Source organism: Anarrhichthys ocellatus, unplaced genomic scaffold (genome assembly GCF_004355925.1).
Source record: "Anarrhichthys ocellatus isolate YVR2014 unplaced genomic scaffold, GSC_Weel_1.0 scaffold28, whole genome shotgun sequence".
Classification (NCBI taxonomy): domain Eukaryota; kingdom Metazoa; phylum Chordata; class Actinopteri; order Perciformes; family Anarhichadidae; genus Anarrhichthys; species Anarrhichthys ocellatus.
The window spans coordinates 347576-368309 of record NW_022280058.1 but is presented as its reverse complement, the minus strand read 5'-3'; the positions used below and the strand labels follow the sequence as shown (position 1 = coordinate 368309).

General features: G+C 40.9%; 2 protein-coding genes across 3 annotated transcripts; one reads left to right on the top strand and one right to left on the bottom strand.

The window, feature by feature from the left end:
- Positions 1 to 2218: 2218 nt before the first annotated feature.
- Positions 2219 to 8261, bottom strand: LOC116392158 (myelin and lymphocyte protein). The gene is made up of 4 exons (XM_031863353.1): positions 8124 to 8261; positions 4673 to 4840; positions 3609 to 3734; positions 2219 to 3094 (listed from the first exon to the last, which is right to left on the bottom strand). The coding sequence occupies exons 1-4, from the start codon at positions 8211 to 8213 to the stop codon at positions 3020 to 3022; spliced, it is 459 nt and encodes a 152-aa protein (XP_031719213.1). The 5' UTR covers positions 8214 to 8261; the 3' UTR covers positions 2219 to 3019.
- A 5388-nt stretch (positions 8262 to 13649) lies between these two features.
- On the top strand, positions 13650 to 20711 carry pgap4 (post-GPI attachment to proteins GalNAc transferase 4). Of its 2 annotated transcripts, none has more exons than XM_031863370.1 (2): positions 13650 to 13796; positions 16605 to 20711. In XM_031863370.1, the coding sequence occupies exon 2, from the start codon at positions 16834 to 16836 to the stop codon at positions 18028 to 18030; it is 1197 nt and encodes a 398-aa protein (XP_031719230.1). In that variant the 5' UTR covers positions 13650 to 13796; positions 16605 to 16833; the 3' UTR covers positions 18031 to 20711. The 2 variants fall into 2 exon arrangements, with proteins under 2 accessions (XP_031719230.1, XP_031719229.1); XM_031863369.1 differs by lacking the exon at positions 13650 to 13796 and adding an exon at positions 14078 to 14371.
- The last annotated feature ends 23 nt before the right edge of the window (positions 20712 to 20734 follow it).

Below are 20734 nucleotides of genomic sequence, written 5' to 3'. Positions count from 1 at the left end.
TGATGTGAAACTGAATTTGTGACATTTCCTTCTTTATGATGTAATTATAGTGTGACTGTTTAACTTTTGCACAGATTTTCCTGCTGAAATAGTTTCAGATAATTATCAATTATTGCAACCTGCTACATCTGACATTTTGGATTGAAGAATAGACTTTTGATGGCTGTTCTCTCTACGCTTTAGAGCAGCCATTGTTATGTAATCAGATCGCTGTTATACTAACCCAGAGGAACTCTTTATATCTTGGAGTTATTTGTGTTTGTTTGTTTCTTTACTTATTTATTTATTGCAAGACAAAACATTAACAGAATGCAACGAGGAGACATAAACAGTGAATAGAGGACAGTTATCAACATTTTGAGGAACGAGAAAACTAAATGTTAATTGTATATCAATAGATATGAAGTTGCAAACAAAGATAACAAACAGGAAAAAATCAAACACAAAATGTTGACTTAAGGATGGAAGATCTGTCTAAAATATTCCTGTGTGCTGTAATACGATTTCCCTTCATTGGAGCTGAGGGGCCCAAACGGGTGGAGAAAGTATTTTTGGATGTAAAGCGTGTCAGCTGTTTGTGAGTGAGCTGAATGTTGTGGCCTCACAATCTTCTTCAGTTTCACGGAGATGCTTCGCTATTATCTCCTGCTGCCTTCCCTCATCAATTATACATCACGGCTACAGTTCACTGACCCGCCATACTGCCTGAGTGGCCTTGCACTGCGTGCGTGTGTGTGTGTGTGTGTGTGTGTGTGTGTGTGTGTGTGTGTGTGTGTGATAGAGAGAGCCTGCCCTGTATTAACTCCCTGCCATACTTCACTAAACCTGTTGTTTTCAGTGCTGCTGGCCACCAGTTTAAAATACCTCAAATCTTAATATTTGGATATTATGTCCCACCAGCATCAGTGGACAGTTTCATCAAGTTTGTTTTACCGTCAGATACACGGTGAGCTCACCCAACACCAGCTTCACTGGAGTCTTGTTCTAAAGTACTGAAGTGCTCAAGAATAGTTGTGTCTATGTTATGGGTCTTATTTTGGTAGTTTTTTTCATTATTTTGTTTTGACCAGGCAGCAAGCTCCAGCTCTAAAAAGTGAAGGCAATGGGGAAGTGCTTTAGGCTTGAATTCTTTCTACTGACCCTCAGGGCGACTCCTCTGGTTACAAAAAACATGTCTGATTGTATAGAGGTCTATGAGAAAATGACTCTACTTCTGACTTCATGTATTCCCTCAGTAAACATTGAAAACATGAGTTTATGGTCTCAACCGCAAGTTTCAAGTCTGCAATACAGCATGATGTTCATTTGGTAAATTATGGTCCCATTCTTATTAAATAATAGACCATGAAACAACGTATACTTCAGGGGCGGGGCTACCTGTGATTGACAGGTTGCTACCAGAGTCGTATATGGTGTCTCTACGTGACTCCTCCGCAGTCCAAATATGGTCACTTCCGTTCACTGGTTGCAAATAAACCAAGATGGCGACGGCCAAAATGCCGAAAGAGATGTTGTATTACTTACATGTCAAAATATCATATGAAAGAATTACTCAAGTTTTTTTTCAAAAACATAAGAATCTGAATGTGACTTGAAGTAAATTAGGGAAATAAATGGGGAAATATTGTTCTATATTTATTCTATTCTGATTTGATTTTCTAGTGCAATCAACTTACAAACATCTCATTGATTATGTACACAAAACATTCAAGTCAGAAGGCTTTGAACATTTTGTTTTCAAGTGATATTTCAAAAATTGTGGATATACTGAGTAGATATATATAGTAGTATGTACTTAATTGATATGAGTTAACCACTGATGAAAAGTAAAAAAACTTGTGACGGCTGAGCAAGTGGCTCGCAGCTAACGGTGCTAACAGTGCAAATGACAGCAGCAGTGATAACGGAGCTAACAGTGTTTAAATGAGGGGGATGGGGGCTACGCTTCTGCGTCAGTCGGGACGGCGTTGCCAGCAGGAAACACTGTATGAGCGCAGTGCAGAGCGGCTGCCGTGAGCCACCCAGGAGGAAGCTCAGCACACAGAGGGAGACTTCATCCTCTGCTCAGGTAGACATTACTCCTCTGTATATCTTCACAGAGCAAATAGTTGTTGAATGGGTTAAATTAAGATGTCAGAAATTCCATTTTTCCACTTGACTTCCAGTACATACATGTTGGTGTAAACTCATCGTGAATGTTTATTCGCACCAATTTGATGAATAAAGTGACAAAAAAACACGTAAGTTTCAAATGTTTCCAAACAAACACATTTCTTCATTGTCAATGACTTAATGACTCAAAATGTTTACAAAATTGAAGCAGTCAGTTATAAAGGCTTTTATACCAAAAAAAAAAAAATCTGAATTTACATCCTTGTTCTGATTCACATTTAATTAAATGTTCTTGTTAAGAAACTTATAAAAATATAAAATCCGCTACATCAGAATTGTTCTTTAATCAGATGAGAGAGAAACAAGAATATCAAACTACTTGATTGCACTAAAGGAAAAAACATAACAAAGCTGACATCATAGATCCTCTAAGTAGGCAGAGATAGTGTGCATGATACAACATGTGAGAGTGGACAAAATAATAAGAACCCTCAGAAACATCTCAGGAGTAAAAAACAGTTTGATGAAGATTACCATTTTTAAATTTGTTCGTCTCTGTTGATTTATCTTGTTCATCATTTTTGAGGCTAGTTGACCCTGCTAGTAGGTCGTGCAACATCTGGAACAAGTGAGTTTCTGTGGATCTGGGGTGTCGGCTGGTCGGCTGTGACTCCTAAACTTCATCACTTTGAATCCCTGAAACCCCTCCTGCTTCAGACAGCCGGACACTGAGAGACGCTGTGGTGATCCAGATGTTGCTTCATTGCTTTCTCTCCCAGCAGAGGGAAAAGGAAAAAACCTCAGCATCGAGTCTCCATCACCGTCAGCCCCCCCTTCATGTCAGCGTGCCGCAACTTTATGCACAAGTTTAAGGATAGAGATCAGTTGTGTGCAGGTTCAGAGACCTCTAGAAAGATTTCCATCGCATGGCAGACAGGATGGTGTGGATGAAGTAGAGAAGCGTCGCCACGTACGAGAAGACCTGAAGAGACAAAAGGGAACACCAATGGAAGATTTGATTGGATGAAAGGAGTCATCCTCTGAGGACCATGCATATCTACAGGATAATCCATAATAGTAGAATCGCAACACCGTACCGGCTGTTAGGCATGTGTGTGTTCGGGTGTGTGTGAGAAGTGCAAACAGGGTCTTCGTGCTAAGCTAAGCTAACCAGCTGCCCATTGTAGCTTCAGCGTACAGACATGAGAGTGATATCAATCTGAACATCTAACGCTCAGAGAGAAAGAGAGGATTTTACTGAATTTTGAAGTGTTCCTTTAAGATCATTGTGTTTTGTTGGTGGAGCTACAGATTATTCTGAAGGCTGATACAGAAAAACATCCACCAATGCTGCTTTTTATACAATACTTCAGAGCGGTTTCTCAGCTGGTCCTGCAGGTTCAGGTCTATGTGTGCATCTGTTTTTTTTTATTAGTCTGGATGAGAAAATCCTCTCTACAGTTTATTCAACATCCGTTCGACGTTAAACAACTCACCACTGCAGAGACGTCCAGCTTGTAGTTTCGAGAGTTGGTCCCGTCGTCCATCTCCAGAGTCACTTTGGCCAAAGCCACTGAAGCACTGAGGTAGAAGAAGGCCGCGATGCCGTGATAGGCAACGTCCTGACAGGCGAGTAAGAGGAAGACAAAAGAAGAACGTGAGAAAGTCTTTGGGGCGAGATCGATGTTCATCACAGCTATGTGGTGAATGTCACGTTCACTGTCTGCACTGGCAGAGAATCAAAACAAACACTGTCACGCAAAACTGGTTTGTCATGGTGACATGTTGCATTAATTTACTGTGTTGTCCGTGAACAGAGGACATCATTTTCTCTCCTTATTCTGATAAAAAAAGACAACGTGTCATTTGTCAGAGTGGTTTATCCAGCTTTAGTTTTTTTGTCTCATTTAAAGTAGTTTGGTGATGAGTCTGTGTGGAAATCTCTCTGTGGTGCGTTCAAGTTCCTCCGTTGTCTGAGAGTTAAGAATCGTTGGCTGAAAAGAAAGAAGTGACCAAATTCACTTTGTCTCAACTGCACTGATTGTTAGCAGCCAAAACGCAGCACACTGACATTAGAGTCAAACCTAGAAGACAAACAAAAAGCAATCCAAGGTTGTTATGAAAAGAAAAATCATGTTGATTTTGTAATTCTTTGCATAGAAGATACTCATCAGAGATGTCGGTGTCCTTGAACGCACCAAAAGGAAGAGATTCCAAAACTTTCTCTGCTGTGAAATCAGTGCAATGTGATAATGGAACTAAAGCAGAGTTGCCTAAACGTTGACTGTGTGGATTATCTCTCTGCAGGTTGATGTCTGCAGTCTTGAGTGTGAAGTTGTTTGGATGAGCCGTTCTTGAGAAAGCTGCGAGCAGCAACAGGCACGTTTTGAACGGGCACTGCACCAGTTACAAGAATTAACTGGGACCAATGTTTGACTGAAAGGAACAAAACAAGTCCCAATGAGGTCAATGATGATCAGGAATGAAGGGTGCAGGATTCGGACTCTTCCAGATTCTACAGTAAACAGTATTTGCTTTATAAAATGTGAGGAGGACTTACTGCTGCAGCCCAGCGGCCTTTGTTGTGATGCCCTCCCATGGCGAACACCACCAGCCAGATGAAAGTCATGATGAAGCAGAAGACAGAGACGAACATGACCCAGCCCTGAGGGTTGTGCGGCACCACCAGCGTGCACGCCACCAGGATCCAGACCAGACCTCCGAAGATCTGCAGGAACACCAGAGACTCGTGAGAGGAGATGCTGACACAGCTGAACATCGTGTCACCCCACCGCTTCTTTTGCTGCCACCAATGCTTATTGTCATTATCAATTCATCAGCTGATTACCAATTATCTATAAAATGTCAGAACAGTTTCCCAGAATCAAAGTTCAACAGCTGAAAAACCCAAAGAGAAAAATAACAAAATCTGAGACACTGGAGAAGAGATGTTTTGGCATTTTAACTTAAAGAAATGACTTTGACGATTCATTGATTACCAAAATAGTTGTGTTATTTTTATATTGATTAACTTATTGATTAATCAACAAACTGTCTCTGTTCTGACCTGACATTGTGCAGCCACTAGGTGGAGCTGAATCTGTTTTGTGTATTACAGGCCTTATTGCTTGACCTTTCAACCCTGAAGGAGGCCATTTTGTTTCCTTGCCCTCCTAAGTAGAGCGCACACTGAGGAGCTTTCATAAAAGCGTCCACATCAATCTTCTTCTGGAATCGCTTTTAGAAGCAATGTCTGTCAGTACAGCTTTTATAAAATCCCTGTATTTACATTTTCTGTTGATCACTTCGATGGGAAATGGTATTTATGTTATTAAAAGTTTTTAAAAAAAACCTCTTTAATATTGTCCAATCTTGGCTATCGCCCAGCAATCAAATGCTACAACAGATACGGTTGTAGCATGTTGTTGTTTTAACCAAGCTATGTTGCAATGCATAGCTTCGTTGTGGGTTGAAAACAGATTCCTCTATTCATTACTTGTATTTATCATCAATAGCTCTGCTACAAAGACTCCTTTTGTTTTGTATAAGTATATCAGTGATTCTCACAATACAGAAAGAAAGGACAAACGTAATCAAACGAGTGTTCATGTGCCGAGTTATGCATGAATGGAATTTACTACCAAGACATGTCACACAAGAAAACAATTAAATTCAATCAAAGAATTGTGGATCATTTTTAGAAACTAGTTTGGCTAACTGTTGCTTAAATTCCAAATGCGAGTTGGATAATGTTGATGGGTCTACGTATGCTCATATCTTTGCACATATTTAGACATTTAACACCTTCCATTCTGTCAGAATAACATGTTGTATCTTAGCTAACAAGCTAGCCACTGCATCCTGCAGCCGGCTGGTTTAGTTGACAGCAGAGTTAGGACTATGAGTTCAGTCACTGCTCAGCAGGTTGCTGGTTAACAAATAGCTCCGACGCTAACTGCTGCTAATACCACAATGTCTGCTTTTTATATATATATTTCTACACCCGTTCAATAAACAACACACAACATGTAAAATCAGACGGATTCAAAATTGTTTAAAAGGTAAAAAAAAAAATAAAAAAAATCTTGATTGAGCTATAGGCTAACAGTTTCCCCCTGCTACCAGTCTTTGTGCTAAGCTAGGCTACACACATGTTTGGCCTTTTTTCAACGGACACGTCACTACAGCTTATAAACACCCTTTTTTAGTCATTTAAATTGTATTACTATATGAAAAAAAACCTGTTCAACCTGCTGTGGCCATTTTTAGCAGTTTATGTTATTGTGAATGAGGTCTTTTGTCAGCTGATATGTTTCCATTATCCGTCGACCCCGTATTTCCAGCACAGAGCTTCGTTCACTCTACACCTCTGATGATTGACAGGCTGCATTATTCATGCAGCTCCACCAGATTCCACCTGCTCAACTGTTTCTGTGTGTGTGTGGGTCATTGTGAAAACAGCAGCAACATTCCTCCTCTATTCAGACTGTGCTGACGTCTCCTGACGTCAAATCTGCACAAAAAATGTGTTTCTATCTTTTTGCATCAATTCGTATTTTCATTCCGATCTCTCCTCCATCACGCAGGTTTATTGAATGTTATCTATTCAGTCTAACGTCTGGCTGCTGTCATCCTCTGACCCTTGACCTGCTTTCATACCTCTTTTCTTTTTATAATATTGCATTTGTCGGAACATAATTCTGCCTTTAACGTGAAAGCATAACTACAAATATGCTGTGTTCCAGCTTGTGTTTTTTTTGCTGACCAATAGCCGACCCTCGTTAACCAATCTTTAACTGTTAATGTAGCTAACTGTTAAGCTAGCGACAGCTCTGGCTCAGGCTCACTTAAGGTGTGCTGGACCAGCTATTTACCTCTAATTATTATTATGAATGCATCATTATTAATTATTTTTGTTAAACTAATAGCATTAATAGGTCAAAATTATAATTGTCAGTTAACAGTTAAATAATGAATTTATAACATCCCTATAACAACCAGTACCACAGGACCAAGCGAGAGCGTACTCTAGTCCTAATTTGGGTTTTGGTTTGTGCAAAGTTGAAGGGATTTTGGGCCGAGATCGGACCAGAGTCCTGCAGGTGTAGAGTAGTCTGTCCAATTTTGGGACTTATTATTGTGCCAAGACTTTATGTCGCCTCAAAAAGGGATAGTTCTACTTTTATTCGGAGTACATAAAAAAATAGACAAAATTGCTGCTCTGCCAAATTAGTTACATTTTAACTATTTGGGGGATTAAAGTTATGAATTTATCTTAATTCATTGTTTATGTATCACATATATTTCTGAATCCGAGCTGTGGATTAGCAGTAGCAGTTTGTGGATCATAACCAAATGTGTGGACTTTTTATTATCAGAAACATTGTAAAGGTGACGTTTGGGTGAACCGTGTAAGTTCAGTGACAGAAAACATTTAGTTCACTAAACCTCTGCATGTTCAGACTCTACACATCAGACGGCTGTTTGTTTCTCCTCTCTGAGAACATTCACTGTTTGAAACGGCAAGTTCACAGCAGACTCAGTATTCTAATTCTAATTCTCACAACGATAATATCAACCTGCCAAACAAAGAGTCATGATTTATTCTGGTTGAATAGGGAAAAGAAAGGTGGTGAAACAACTCCTCCTCAGTTTCTGCTCTCATGTTTGAACTTGTTTTTCAAAGGAGTGAAATCATTAGAGGAAATTAGCTTTTTAGGATTTAAACTTAATAACTTGTTTACATGTTTCTGCAGATGAGAATAAACATGTCCACCAGTCAGGAGCCTTTATTCTCCACACAGCAAACCAGCAACACGTTTACCTGCGTTTAACTATATCCACATTTTTCAGTCAGACTCTCTAAATTCAATTTGCTAATTAAAACTAGTTTATACGGGGATGTTTTCATCCGTGGTGGTAACAGTGACCACACTTCGCGCCCCACTGGTGGAAGGTTCCTGTCCTATAAAGCAGTTTTTAAACGCGTCCTGCAGCCTGCTGTTTCTTACCAGTTCGGGCAGGTAGAGGATGTCGGGGATGGTCGTACATATTAAGATCCCGCTGGGGAGGTTCCCCATAATGGCAGTGTTGGAGGCCATCCTGATCCTGATCCTGATCCTGGTCCTAATCTTGATGCTGATGCTGCTACTGCTGCTGCTGCTCGGACTGAAGCGGGGCTCAGAGCTGCTGCAGGTTAGACCAGGTGGAGCCGACTGGAAAAACCGGAATCTCCATCAGCCGAGAGGAGACACGCCCGGCGGCCCGCCCGCACACACCGGGGCCGCTCAGAGTGGCCGTGAGCTCCGCTGGAGGTTCACTGCAGGTTTAGAGAGACACAGACTTATAAATGTTTGACCAGCGCGACTCATTTATCACCCAGACAACCTGCAGCAGCTCTGCATCAACAACAACAAAAACAACAGTAACAAGACTAATATCAGTGGTGATGTCTTTTATTGTTTCTTGTAGATTTGATGTAAATATAAATATGCTCATAATGAAGAGAATATTTATATCAATAATAATTACAGTAATAGTCATTTATTTAGCATATTTCACTCCAAAATTCACAGAACAATAATAACTACGAACATAAAAACTCATCAAACTGAATGCAATAAACACAACCGCGATGACACAAGTTAAAACAGGAAAAGTGCTGGTAAATGAATGACTACTTTTGTTGAAGGGCTGTACATCTAAAGGTGCTGCTGCCTTATTGACCCACATGAATTTCAGAGGTCATCAGAAATGAACCGAACAAATTAAACATACAATGCTCTCGTATGTTGATGGAAAGACTTTAAAGCTACCACGAGGAACTTTCATCTTGTGTGGATTGTTGGCGGTCCCTGTGGACGAAAGTAGTAAAGTTTCCGAGCACCAGACTCCCTTTAGAAGATCTCTCATTTTGTTACAGTCTTTCCCGCTTAGTCCTGGTTCTCCTGCGCCTCCCCATATCCTCCAGTGGGCCCAGCAGTACGCCCTGGGCCTCCAGCAGCGTAGTGTCGGTGTAGGCTCCCAGCGGGGACCGGAGGAGGAGCGAGGTGAAGCTCTGCTCCTGGCCGGAGGAGGAGACGCTAAGCTCTCCACCTCCTGCATGATTTCATCTGATTTTGTGGCCCGGTGGCAACAATATAGAAATAGCCAATCTTCTTCACTGATGGTCCTATTTAGTCTATGTGTGTTTGTCATATAGAGGCATCAGTATTTAATAAAAGGTTGTTTCATAACAGTTAAAAGTTCAAACTTAGCGATATTAAACGTCTTGTATGTAAACAGGTTTATTCATCTGTCAAATCAAACTGATACGAGATGTTCGGCAAACACTTTCAGGAAAAGCTGAACTCAAAGATCATAATGAAAGTAAACAAATGTGAACTGTATATCACACTCAACGTCTTTCAATTTACACAGATCTTTAGATCTTAACTGAACACATTCTGGCCTCTGCTCTAGATGGTAAAAGTGCCTCATAAAACATGTTCTCAGATTTGATTTTCTTTCTTCTCAACTTTTTCTTACTTAAAGGGACATCAAATCAACGTTACAAGCTCTGTTCAATCATAAGCCAGTTATCGAAGTCCTGAAGTAGTTTTTTGTCCTAAAACTTTTTGACTAAAATAGAAGATACCTTGATATTTGTGATGTGGTATCATCTGATCTGACCCTGCAGCCTTTCACACCTCACACTGTGAACAACAGATCCATGGAAACAACAAAGCATCTCATTTGGCAGCCGAGCTGTCGGACAACCGCCTCAGGTAATCGCCCAGCTGGTTCTGGTTTCCAGCCGCTGTCATCTGATCCTTTCTAAACCGGGAAACCTACTCCTGTTTGAAACAACACTCTGTGGACACGAGTCAGGACCAGGCAAGACCTGGTCCACAACCTGGAACCAGAACTCCTCTGATGCTTCTCCAAACTACAAATCATCTCCAAAACAACAATTGAGACCTTTCAGCTGCTCTCATTGGCAACACAGTCTCATGTATGTATGCATGCTATCGCTATCGTAACACAATAAAACATTGATTCCACCTTCATTTATCGTCTAAACTTTTTAACATGTGTATCAGTGACCTGTGGCTTCACGGGCTAAGCTTCCAGCTTACATTGTGATGCAACCTGAGCTGCAGCAAATTCCTCCGTCTCCTCTCTATTGTCCCGCTGATGGTGTTGTCAGGTAACGGCACTGTGTTATCTAATCTTCAGCTCCATCAGCAGAGCACGAGCTCAGTGCTAAATACTTCATGATAAGATGATGAATGTACAGTCCCGGGATGCATACCTAAGCTGATCGTTGTTTTATAGTTTCAGTTAATTTGCTCTTAAAACGCCACATTCGCTGACATTTGCTTTAATATCCTGCATGAAGGATGTGACTTGCAGTTACGTTAGCAGCAGTAATGAACCATAGACTGTATATGAGAAGGAGACACCCATTGGTTTCTGGACTTCAGTTTTGAAGCCTCGAGTTTGGAATTTGGGCGTCGCCATCTTGTTTACTTTTTCAACCAGAAGAGACACGAAACGTACAACTGAACGCTGAGTACGATTTTTTTAGGAAACCAAAATGTTGCGAATACACGAACATCTATCAGACCAGACAACAATGTCATAGGGACCTGTCAATCACAAGGTAGCCCCGCCCTAAAGCATACCCTGCTTTATCGTCTATTTGACTCTAAATGGAACATAATTTACTAAATGAACATCATGCTGTATTGAAGAAGACATAGATGTTTACAATGTTTACTGACAGAATAAATCAAGAGAGAAGTAGAGTCATTTTCTCATAGACTTCAATATGATCTGATTTATTTTTGCAACCAGAGGAGGTGCCCCCTGATGGCCATTTGAAAGAATGCAAGATCAAGGCACTTCCACATTGGCTTCATTTTGTAGGACCGGAGATTTCCGCCTGTGCTGAACACAAGGAGACTGTCAAGCTAAACCCCTGTTAGCGCCCCCTACAGGCTGCAGGAGTCGTTTCATCATCCTGATGATTCAAGTGTTTTACCAGCAGTGGAGCTAAACATATAACGTTTGTCGTGAGGGTGGCGCTCAAGCAAAGGCCATTCAAATCCTAAGGGTTCATCCTCTGAGGAGCAGGACGGAGATCTGAACATTTCAAAGTAGTGGAGAGCATTATATGCTCAAGACGAAACATTTCCAAAAACTATCCAACACACGACGGAAGCTTTATTGTTTCTACCACAGTGGGTGACAGCCGACCAACACTTTGGCTACGTGAAATGTTCGTCCTGCTGTTGTTTGTGTGCTTCACTGCTGATTTAGAGTTTTCAAAGGAGGTTAACAGGAGGTTTTAACAATTAGTGGAAAACCAACCTGGCAGGTGTGGAGTCGTGATAGGTAACAAAGACTGATGGGCCCGGCTCGGCCCGGCTCGGCTCAGTAAGGAAACTGTCAGCATGTCTGGCTGCTGTTGTTCCTGCTGAGCTGTCAGCTGCTGGATCACTGAACACACACAAATACACGGCGAAGGTAACGTAATGTTGCATTGACTCTGCTCACTGTTCCTCGCAGCTCGTCTTGCGTTTGTGGGTGGCAGCGTTATCACTCAATGCTGGACCAGTTTAAAAAATGTTTGTCCCCATTAGTCACTTGGACACACAAACATGATGAAATAGGGACCAGGTTGAATAATACTCAAGTACTGTTGCTACTACAGGTCAATCCTTCAGCCGTTTAACTCTTCTATTGCTTTTAAACTACATCTTCATAAAACGGCTGATAAAAATCATCACTGGTCTGTCCAATGATAATGAATGGCTTCAAAAAAATAGATTATGTGATGTCATGAAATCTTATTTTAACGAATATCTTTGGTCACTATCCATTTGCAGGATAAGAAATTCAAAGTGGTCAGAGTTCAGAGAGCTGAAGGGAATCCAGCTGAACTGGTTTGTTTCCATGCCTCGTAAAACACAGAACGTCTGCTATCTCCTAATTTAAAGGTCAACATTCATGTTTGGAGTGTATTCAGGACAACAGAACATAATTATGTTTCAATAACATTTATCTGAAAAGAGTTAACCTTGTTCAGCTGACATCCGTCATGTTTTCTCCAAATGTTGAGACCAAACATCTCAATAATGTGGAAGGAAAATAAAAATGTTGATATGTTAGAGACGTAGAAAATAAATTGTTTCTTGTAATTCTATTTACAGAAACCTATAGTCATAGTTTGTACGTTTGAAGAGGAGAGAACCACTTAATTAAGATACACATTTAGTGTACTGGCAGAAAGTGTTTTAATGAAACGGCTACTTTATGGGCAACTTAATTGATTGCTGTATAAGGTATTTTGATTATTATATTTGTTAAGCAGCAATATATATAATCCATGATGATGATAAGTATCAGTAGCTTAGGGAGTGGATGAAGGAGGGAGCGTTGTTTGTGAAGGGAGGTTCTCTGCTGCTATGACTTTTACACATGGAGCACACCGTGCCGTTGATCATGGTGCCCTCAGGTGCCATCACAGTGTCACCTCTTTTTCTTTTCTTTTGAACTCTCGCTGCATTTTTATTTTGCTGCGATGTGACTTTAATCTCGAGAGGCAAAGTGCTCTTGTTTGTGAACTGGTCTCTCGGGAACTAGTTGAGTTTGTCCCCCCGGTGGTTCCAGAGGAAAACAAGGTGATTTTTAGATCTTAAAGAGGATCATGAACTGTGTCCAGCAGTTGTTAGAAGACAGAAGGTCGTTTTGTTGTTTCTATTTCTACTCTGGGCTTAAAACAGAGCAGAGGGGGTGTTTACTGCAATAAATACATGATGATGATGATTACAGTTTCACTGAAATAACACAAATGTGAGGTAGACCCTCTCTACCTCACATTGGGTAGAGAGGGTCGGCGGTTCGATCCTTGGCTGCTACATGTCCTGTGCTGAAGTGTCCCTGAGCAAGACACTAAACCCCTAACCGCTCCCTGGCCGTTGCCGGTTGAGCTGATAGAGACGTGATGCTGACGATATCCTGTGTGTGAATGGACCTTTACGTCTGTGTATTGCACCATGCAATTTGTTTGGTTTTGACTGGTAGGATTTTAAGGTTAGTGACCACTTTAATGACTTAAACAGAAAAACAATGAACAGCTTTGAAATGTATTAAATGTGCAGAACAACCATCAACTATATTTAAATCCCCGAAAGAAAGATCATTTAAGATACATATATCTACCAAAAGACCACTGAATAACTGGAATCATCCGGTGTTAACCCAGTCTGTTGCAACACAGAAGTATGAAACTTTAGAAACTCATGTTATGGAAATTATGTTAAAATGCGCATGTGCTTGTAAGCTGTACAAGGCATTGAAATATAATCACAGTGATGTGATGTGAAGTATTACCATGCACTGTAAAGGTAGAAGGCCTCTTTTGCACTTTATTTTGCTAGTTAGCTAATATAACCATTTTCTGCAAGCTTTTATTTTGTAAGTGCCTATTTATCTTTCGGGTCCTTTATTTTGACGCTTTTCCGGCAAAATCGGAAGTATATGCAAATCTCGTCTGAGAGTATTTCCTTGACTTCCCATGAAAAAAGTACGATAACAGACTTGTGTGCACTGAAGGAGAAAGTGTTCGTAAGATATTGCTCTGCAGTATAAGAGGTTACTTTATTAACGGTTAAGCACCAAGCTGGAACAAGAACAAGGTACAGTGTGTTTTATTGTGTTTTGTAGCCATGTTTAGTGACAGTTTACCGGTAAAAAGGTGGTCAAAGGTGTTATTGTTGCAAGAAGATGTTGCAACAATAAATGGGAAATAGGAAATGGCTAAATTGCTACACTGTAATGTTTTACTAATGCCAGGTTCCTGCCTTGTATCGTCGAATATCATTGAATGAATGGTTATTAGTTTTGTATAATCTGAATCTGTGAAGCAACTAAAGCGTTAAAATAAAGGCACAATATTTCTCAGATTAAGGCCCAGCAGAGTAGAAGTATAAAGTTGCGTAGAATGGAAAAACTACAAGTTTTGTACCTCAACATTTTTACTTAAGCAGGCTACAGTATGAGGAACAGTTAGTTTCCACTACTGAATCATATCTACCTAATGCACTTTTCATAAGGGGCTGTAGTGTCACCTGCTGGTCGGGAGCAACAGATCATGTCCCTGCGCCTTTTAGTAGAAGTATTACGGTATTTGCGCTGCACGTCCGCGGGTGTATTACCGTACGAGTGAGGACATGGCAGCGGCCAGCAAACAGCTGCAGCCCCTCAACTCAGCGTGAGTCTTCTCTGTTTTATTTAATATCTCCCTGAAACACTCGACTGTTCTTCACAACGTGGCATTCTGTCGGCTCCTAACTGAGAGTGTGTTCAGTGTGACGGTGATCTTTACATTCCTGTCTCACGGTAACACACTGTACCGGAAGCCACATGACAACAAAAAAACAAAACTGTCACATTAAAAGCGAACATTCGACCCGTTTTGTAAAGGTGTTAAATCTGATCATCTGTAGCGAGATTCGGGCGGTGTTGTACAAAAGAGAGACGAAAAACATGGCGCTGGTTTGTTCAGAAACACTCTTCAATGTCTCACCGTCTGCTTTGTATAAACACACACACACACACACACACTGTAACGACACGTACAGTGTGTGTGTGTCTGTGTGTGGTAATAACTGTGTGTGTGTGCGCGAGATCATGTCGTCCTACAGTTTTTAAATATTTAAACGTATCTCAAGATAGGCTATAGTTTATTATTAATGCTGAATGTGAAGAGACCCATCCTACTTTATGCACATTATTTTTTCCAAGTCTATCTTAAAGCACCTGCCCTGTACTGACTGTGGAGTGAATAGCTGCTTTCTCAAATTGGATTATGTTGTTCTTGTCTTGGCAGAGAGCGCATGTACTGAGACAACATGCAAGTCATGTACAGAATGAAATCGGTTTGTGGAATAAACAGTGAGGGGTATGAATAGTACATTTTATTTGTAAAGCGCTTTAAAAGGTACTCAAAGGCACTTTATATGGTAAAAACAGAAACAATAAAAGCATTAAGAGAGATTACATATGACAGTAATAAACAAAAACCTGTCTGAGGAAAATACAAAATATTGGACTAAACCGACTCCTTTTGGGAGATCCTCACTTCATTTGCATAACTCAGACTGTGAGGCTTCATATTATCTTCATCTTTAAGCAGAATAAAGACTGTGGACTTCTTCACAGCAACCAACGACTCTTTTAAAGCACATGTGGGCATGTTCGTATTGTTTTAAAACGTATTCTTTCAACTCTGGAGAACTGTTGCCTTTGGCTCCATCTTTACACGCTCGGGCTGTTTCGTCCAAATTCGTTCAATTCACAGAATTTCATATTAAATTCTCACGAGGATCCCGAAATGATTCAAAGAGCTCCAACATTTTAAGGCGAAATTCAAGGATTCTGCATTTTAATGATGCAGCCGACACCTATAATGTTTCCATTTGATGGAGTTGCTCTACTTGTGATTGAATAATACAAACTGTGAAGCTCGTCTCTTCACTAAAAGCACCGTAAGAGGACATTTAAGAGAGAAATAACAAAGTTAAGATTTATCCTTCAAGAAACTCACATTTATACATACTATGTGCACTACTAGATTCATGAATTGTATTTTGTCATTATACAGTTTTTCACATTTATGTTTACGAATACTATTGCATTGGTGCATTGTGTTTACGCACCAATCACCTCGAATGTGTAACGTACTTGGCAGTAAACAGGTTCTGATTCTGATTGGGTAAGATGAACTAAACTTGACCCAAAATGTGCAGAAGTCTTTTGAAAGACAGGGTCATTCTTTTTCACCCGATATGATAATAATCTATGCAGGGGTGTCAAACTCATTTTTAGTTCATGGGCCACAAACAGCCCAGTTTGATCTCAAGTGGGCCGGACCAGTAAAACCATAGTGACCTTTTTACAATCCATTCACAAAACAGACGATGAGCACGACTAACAGCAGACTGCTGTTTCCTCAAACCTGCCAACAATTCATTTATCTTCTCTGTTCTCAGTTGTCCTTGCAAGTTCTTGTGTTTTTCACCATGATGAGTCTGATCGTGGCGCCGAATATTATATTCCTTAAGCACTTGAAAGGTGCTGGGGACACATCAAGCATTTAGCTCTGAATGAACACTAGCTCAACAGTGTTGTGTCATATAGCCTGAACTTAAGCATGTGGGATCTATCATAGCGTTTAGAGCACAGGGCCCCGTTACTCTGATTAGGACAGTGCAACCCCCAGTGGACAGATAGGAATTGTGTTTCCTATCATTGTGTTTTATCGAAAACATTTGAATCAATGGATGCTAAGTCATCCTGTGGCCCTTTGGCCGTCCGGTTCTGGCCTTCGGGGCCGTATGTTCGACACCCCTGATCTATATACAGCCTGGCCCTTTGGTGTCAAACAGATTGGCAACAGTTGATAACTGTGAAAAAACAAAACGTCTTCTCGTCTCTTTCTACAGATACCAGAGCAGCGACAGACGACCACGACAGAGTTGAAACTCTCACCTCTGTTTACAAGAAGAAGTGCCAACACCTGACTCTTTTTCCTCAGTGCTGTCAGTTCCCGTCATCGGGTTTCACTGCTGTGGGTTTTCTAAAGAGAACTGCATGCTGGGACATAGTAAATGTTGAGCTGAACCCTCCTCTGTTCATTTCATCACCGTGTGGTTCCAGCCGGCTGTTTCACCAATGCCTCGATGGAAAACCTTCTTCATTCAGTACTTGCAATGGTCCAACACCGCCACTCAAGCCCTCGTCCTGGCCGTCATCACATTTTGCGTCGTTCTTCCTCTGTGTTGCCATCCGCTGATTTACTCGTACTACTTCATCAAGTCCATGTACCTGAACTCCATGAGTGAGGAGGTCCTGCGGGAAAGCCTCGACCGCGGCCAGGATGCGCTGCACTTTTGGCAGAGCGCCTCCACCGCATCGCCGGTGTCTCCCAGATTCAGTGACATCACCCAGCGTCCTGACCTGCTGGTTACCGTTGTGACAGCCCGGCGCAATGAAGGGCGGGACTTCCACTACCTGCTCCAGGTGATGCGTCAGCTGAGCGGCGTTCTGGGAGGCTGTGGGGAGCGGCGGTGCGCGGAGGTGTTGGTCTGCGACGTGGAAAGCGGTTCACAGGAAAACCAGGACGCCAAGTTGCTGGAGGCTCACTTCAGGGTGATCCGGCGTTCTCCTCGGGAGCAGCAGATGAACAGGGAACCAATCAACGTCTTCGAGAAGGAGAAGAGGGATTACGTCTTTTGTCTCCGCAAAGGATGGGAGCTGGTGAAGCCCAAAAACATGGTTGTCCTGGAGGACGATGCTTTGCCAAAGCAGGACTTTTTCACAGTGGTGAAGGACCTGCTGTCGCGTCGGTTTTCCCTCCAGACTCTCTACATAAAGCTGTATCACCCTGAAAGGCTGCAGCGCTACTGGAACCCAGAGCCTTACCGCATCCTGGAGTGGGTCGGACTCGGGCTGGTCGGAGCGACGGCCCTTCTCCTCACCTTTACTTACTGGAACCCCTGCTCTTTCTCCTTCACGCTGTCGGCCAGCCACCTCCTCTTCTTCACCGTCTACTTCATGGCTGCCTCGGAGCTGCTGGGGCGGCACTACCTCCTGGAGGTGCGGAGACTTTCCCCGCAACTCTACGCCGTCTCCCCGGCCACGGAGTGCTGCACCCCTGCCATGCTCTACCCCGGCAACTCCTCGCTCAGGGTGGCCGAGTATCTGGACGGCTCCTTCTGCTTCAAGGGGCACGCCAAAGACACGGTTCTGTATCGGATGGCCAGGACGATACCCGGGGAGAGTTCTCACAGCGTGGAACCCAACCTCATCACCCACATCGGGGCCTATTCCTCAGTCAGAGCCAACCCACCCAGGCCCAAGCTCCTCTGAAAGTGAGGTAACTCGGCTCAACAAGGCTGGATTTAATCAGGTTCCTCCTCACTTGGTTCTACTTTTCTTTTCTATCATGTCACATGCTGGAGTCTTCAGACATCTGAAGACATCATTTAGAGTATTGGTTTGGGGATTTGGGTGAAAAGACATCAAAATTAGGGATGCACCAATCTGACTTTTTTAGTTCCGATACGGTTGGTAGTACCTATGTTTTGGGTATAAGCTGTATGCCTCACTGTGTGGAAGTGACTGGGATCATTCTTTTATATGTAAGGCAACATCAGGCTTGACTTAAACATTGCTTTCCTAATTTTGTAAAACTAAATGTAACAACTAAATAAGCAAGCAACTTTGTAAAAAATCTTAAAAATCAATGCAGCAACAAATTAGTCAAAACTTAAACAGGAATTAAAACAGAATTATATATTATTTATACATAGAATGGATTTTAACATATCGGCCCCATTGTGACCGATACCCGGTCCAGCTATTTGAGTCGGTATCGGCCCAATATCTGTATCGGTGCTTCCCTAATGAAGATGAAAGCTAGGCTACATTTGGTTGAAAACTATTTTTGGATGTGAAGGTTGCGATTTACAGCTTGTCCACACAGGAAATGTTTTAGTTGTGTTTTTCAGTTTTCCGTTTCCCAGGTGTCTGACAAACGTTTCTATTTTAATCAATATAGCTGTCTAAAGAGGCGGAGTAACGACTCACATTTTACTATTTACATGCGTGTAAACTATTAGTAGTGGAAAGTTGATTTACCTCAACAACGTATCCGGTGAGTGACGGATGTATTTTTCCCATGTAACTCTATGGGAAAAGTGTTTTGTGGCCCCATGGCTCCACATTACGGACCCAGAAGTTGTAATTCCACCATTTGGCCACTATGTAAAATTTGCTTCAAAGCCTGCCACTCTTCCTGGAGGCTTGGCTCTTGCTAGCTGGCTACTGTAGTTAATGTTAGCTCCATGACATGGTTGGAAAGCCGTCTTTTTAATGTTTTCTAGTGGACTCGTTTTTAAAATCAGAATGTTGCAAAAAGGTCTTTAAAAAACACATTAGATTTATGCGTTAAATTTATGTTTTTTACTTAAAAAAAACAAAGCCTTGAGGTAGAAGGAGTGCTTGAAACGTGTTGGCTGGATGCTGTGGAGTAAAATCCCCAAATCTAAGAAAAATATGGATTGCGCTGCTAAACGTTAGCATAGCGTTTGCTTATCAGAAGATTTAGTAAATACCAACACTGACCAGTCTGTATCACTGAATGTGCCTTTAATGTTTTTGGCTTTGACCAGTAGTAGAGGTTTCACTCCATAACAGAATATTACCCATGATTCAGCTCTGGAGGAAATTACTCTAAAGTTGAGCAGGTGCAATGTTAAAATGCATTGAATTTTTACGTACTCGAATATATTCATGAAATGAATTGAACCTTGCAAGAATTACAGGAAGTAGCTGCCAAAGTAAAACCAAATAGTCCGATGAAAGTTCTCCAGTCTGCCTTTAAATGAATTGACTTACACCAGAGTTCAGAGTCATGTGCTCACACTGGTCTAAACCGCCAAAGAGTCTAATTCTCAAAATGAAATGGCAACAATATGATAATATGATGATGAGCACGTAGAGTAACATAAGGAAAATAAATATTTATAGTATAAATAAATATAGAAATTTAAATGAACTGAATCTGAGTGTTTCATGAAAAAACATTTGTTTACTAAAGAGTTAGAAATATTATAAAAAAGCAGTCAACTGGTATTTACATTTCATATTTTGATAAAAACATCCAGATAAATGATCAGAGCAGCTGTTCATCAACATAGTATTTAACTTGACAAAGTCCTACACACTGTTTAAAGTTTCTCTTTCTGCAGAAGTTTTATATTTGACTTCTTATTTATATTTCTAAAATGAAAACAGTTTTAATGATTCGTTTGATTTAAGTGTGGTTGTGGTTTTCTGCCTTTCATTCACTAAACATTTCAATTGAGTTTTGAATGTTTTCTGTTGGATGTGTCTTCGTGTGTTTTTCATCACGTAATTTTGTTTGCTTATTAATAACCTTTAAGAGAGTGAGAATTCATTTTATTTATTTGACATTTGACATTTGTAGACGTCAAATTATTGTCAAAAATTTGACGACCAAAGATTGATTCAGAATAAGACTTCAGATGAAAATACATTATATAAATATAACATTTCAAAATTAAATAAGATTAAAGGAACATGTGAGCTTCTGCCCTCTGAAGGATGATTCAAATTAATCTTTTTTTTCTGTTCCAAGATCACATTTTGGTTTGAAATGTTTTATCTTGACACGTGGTTCTGTTTACACCGAGACTCTTTCACTGTTTCCTACATTTTAAAAAAACAATAAATCACAGTTTGAAGTCACTTGGTTGTCGGGAAGTTTGTATTCCAGCAGCGACATCTTCTTGTCAACCAACCAGGAAGTTGGAATGAAAATTAAATGTTTGGTTCGACAGGTGACGCACTTTATTTGTTTAACCACATAAACCGCTCATAAATGAAGAAAATGGCTTTAAATATTAATATGTTTAATCAAGTTATTTCTTCTTTCATAGCTTTACATAGTAATTGTGTTTGAAGTAAAATTGTGTCGTCATCCTTTTACTCTTGTCAGATAAACCAGTTGAACAATCCCATAATAATAAACTCCTGCTTTTGCTCATCT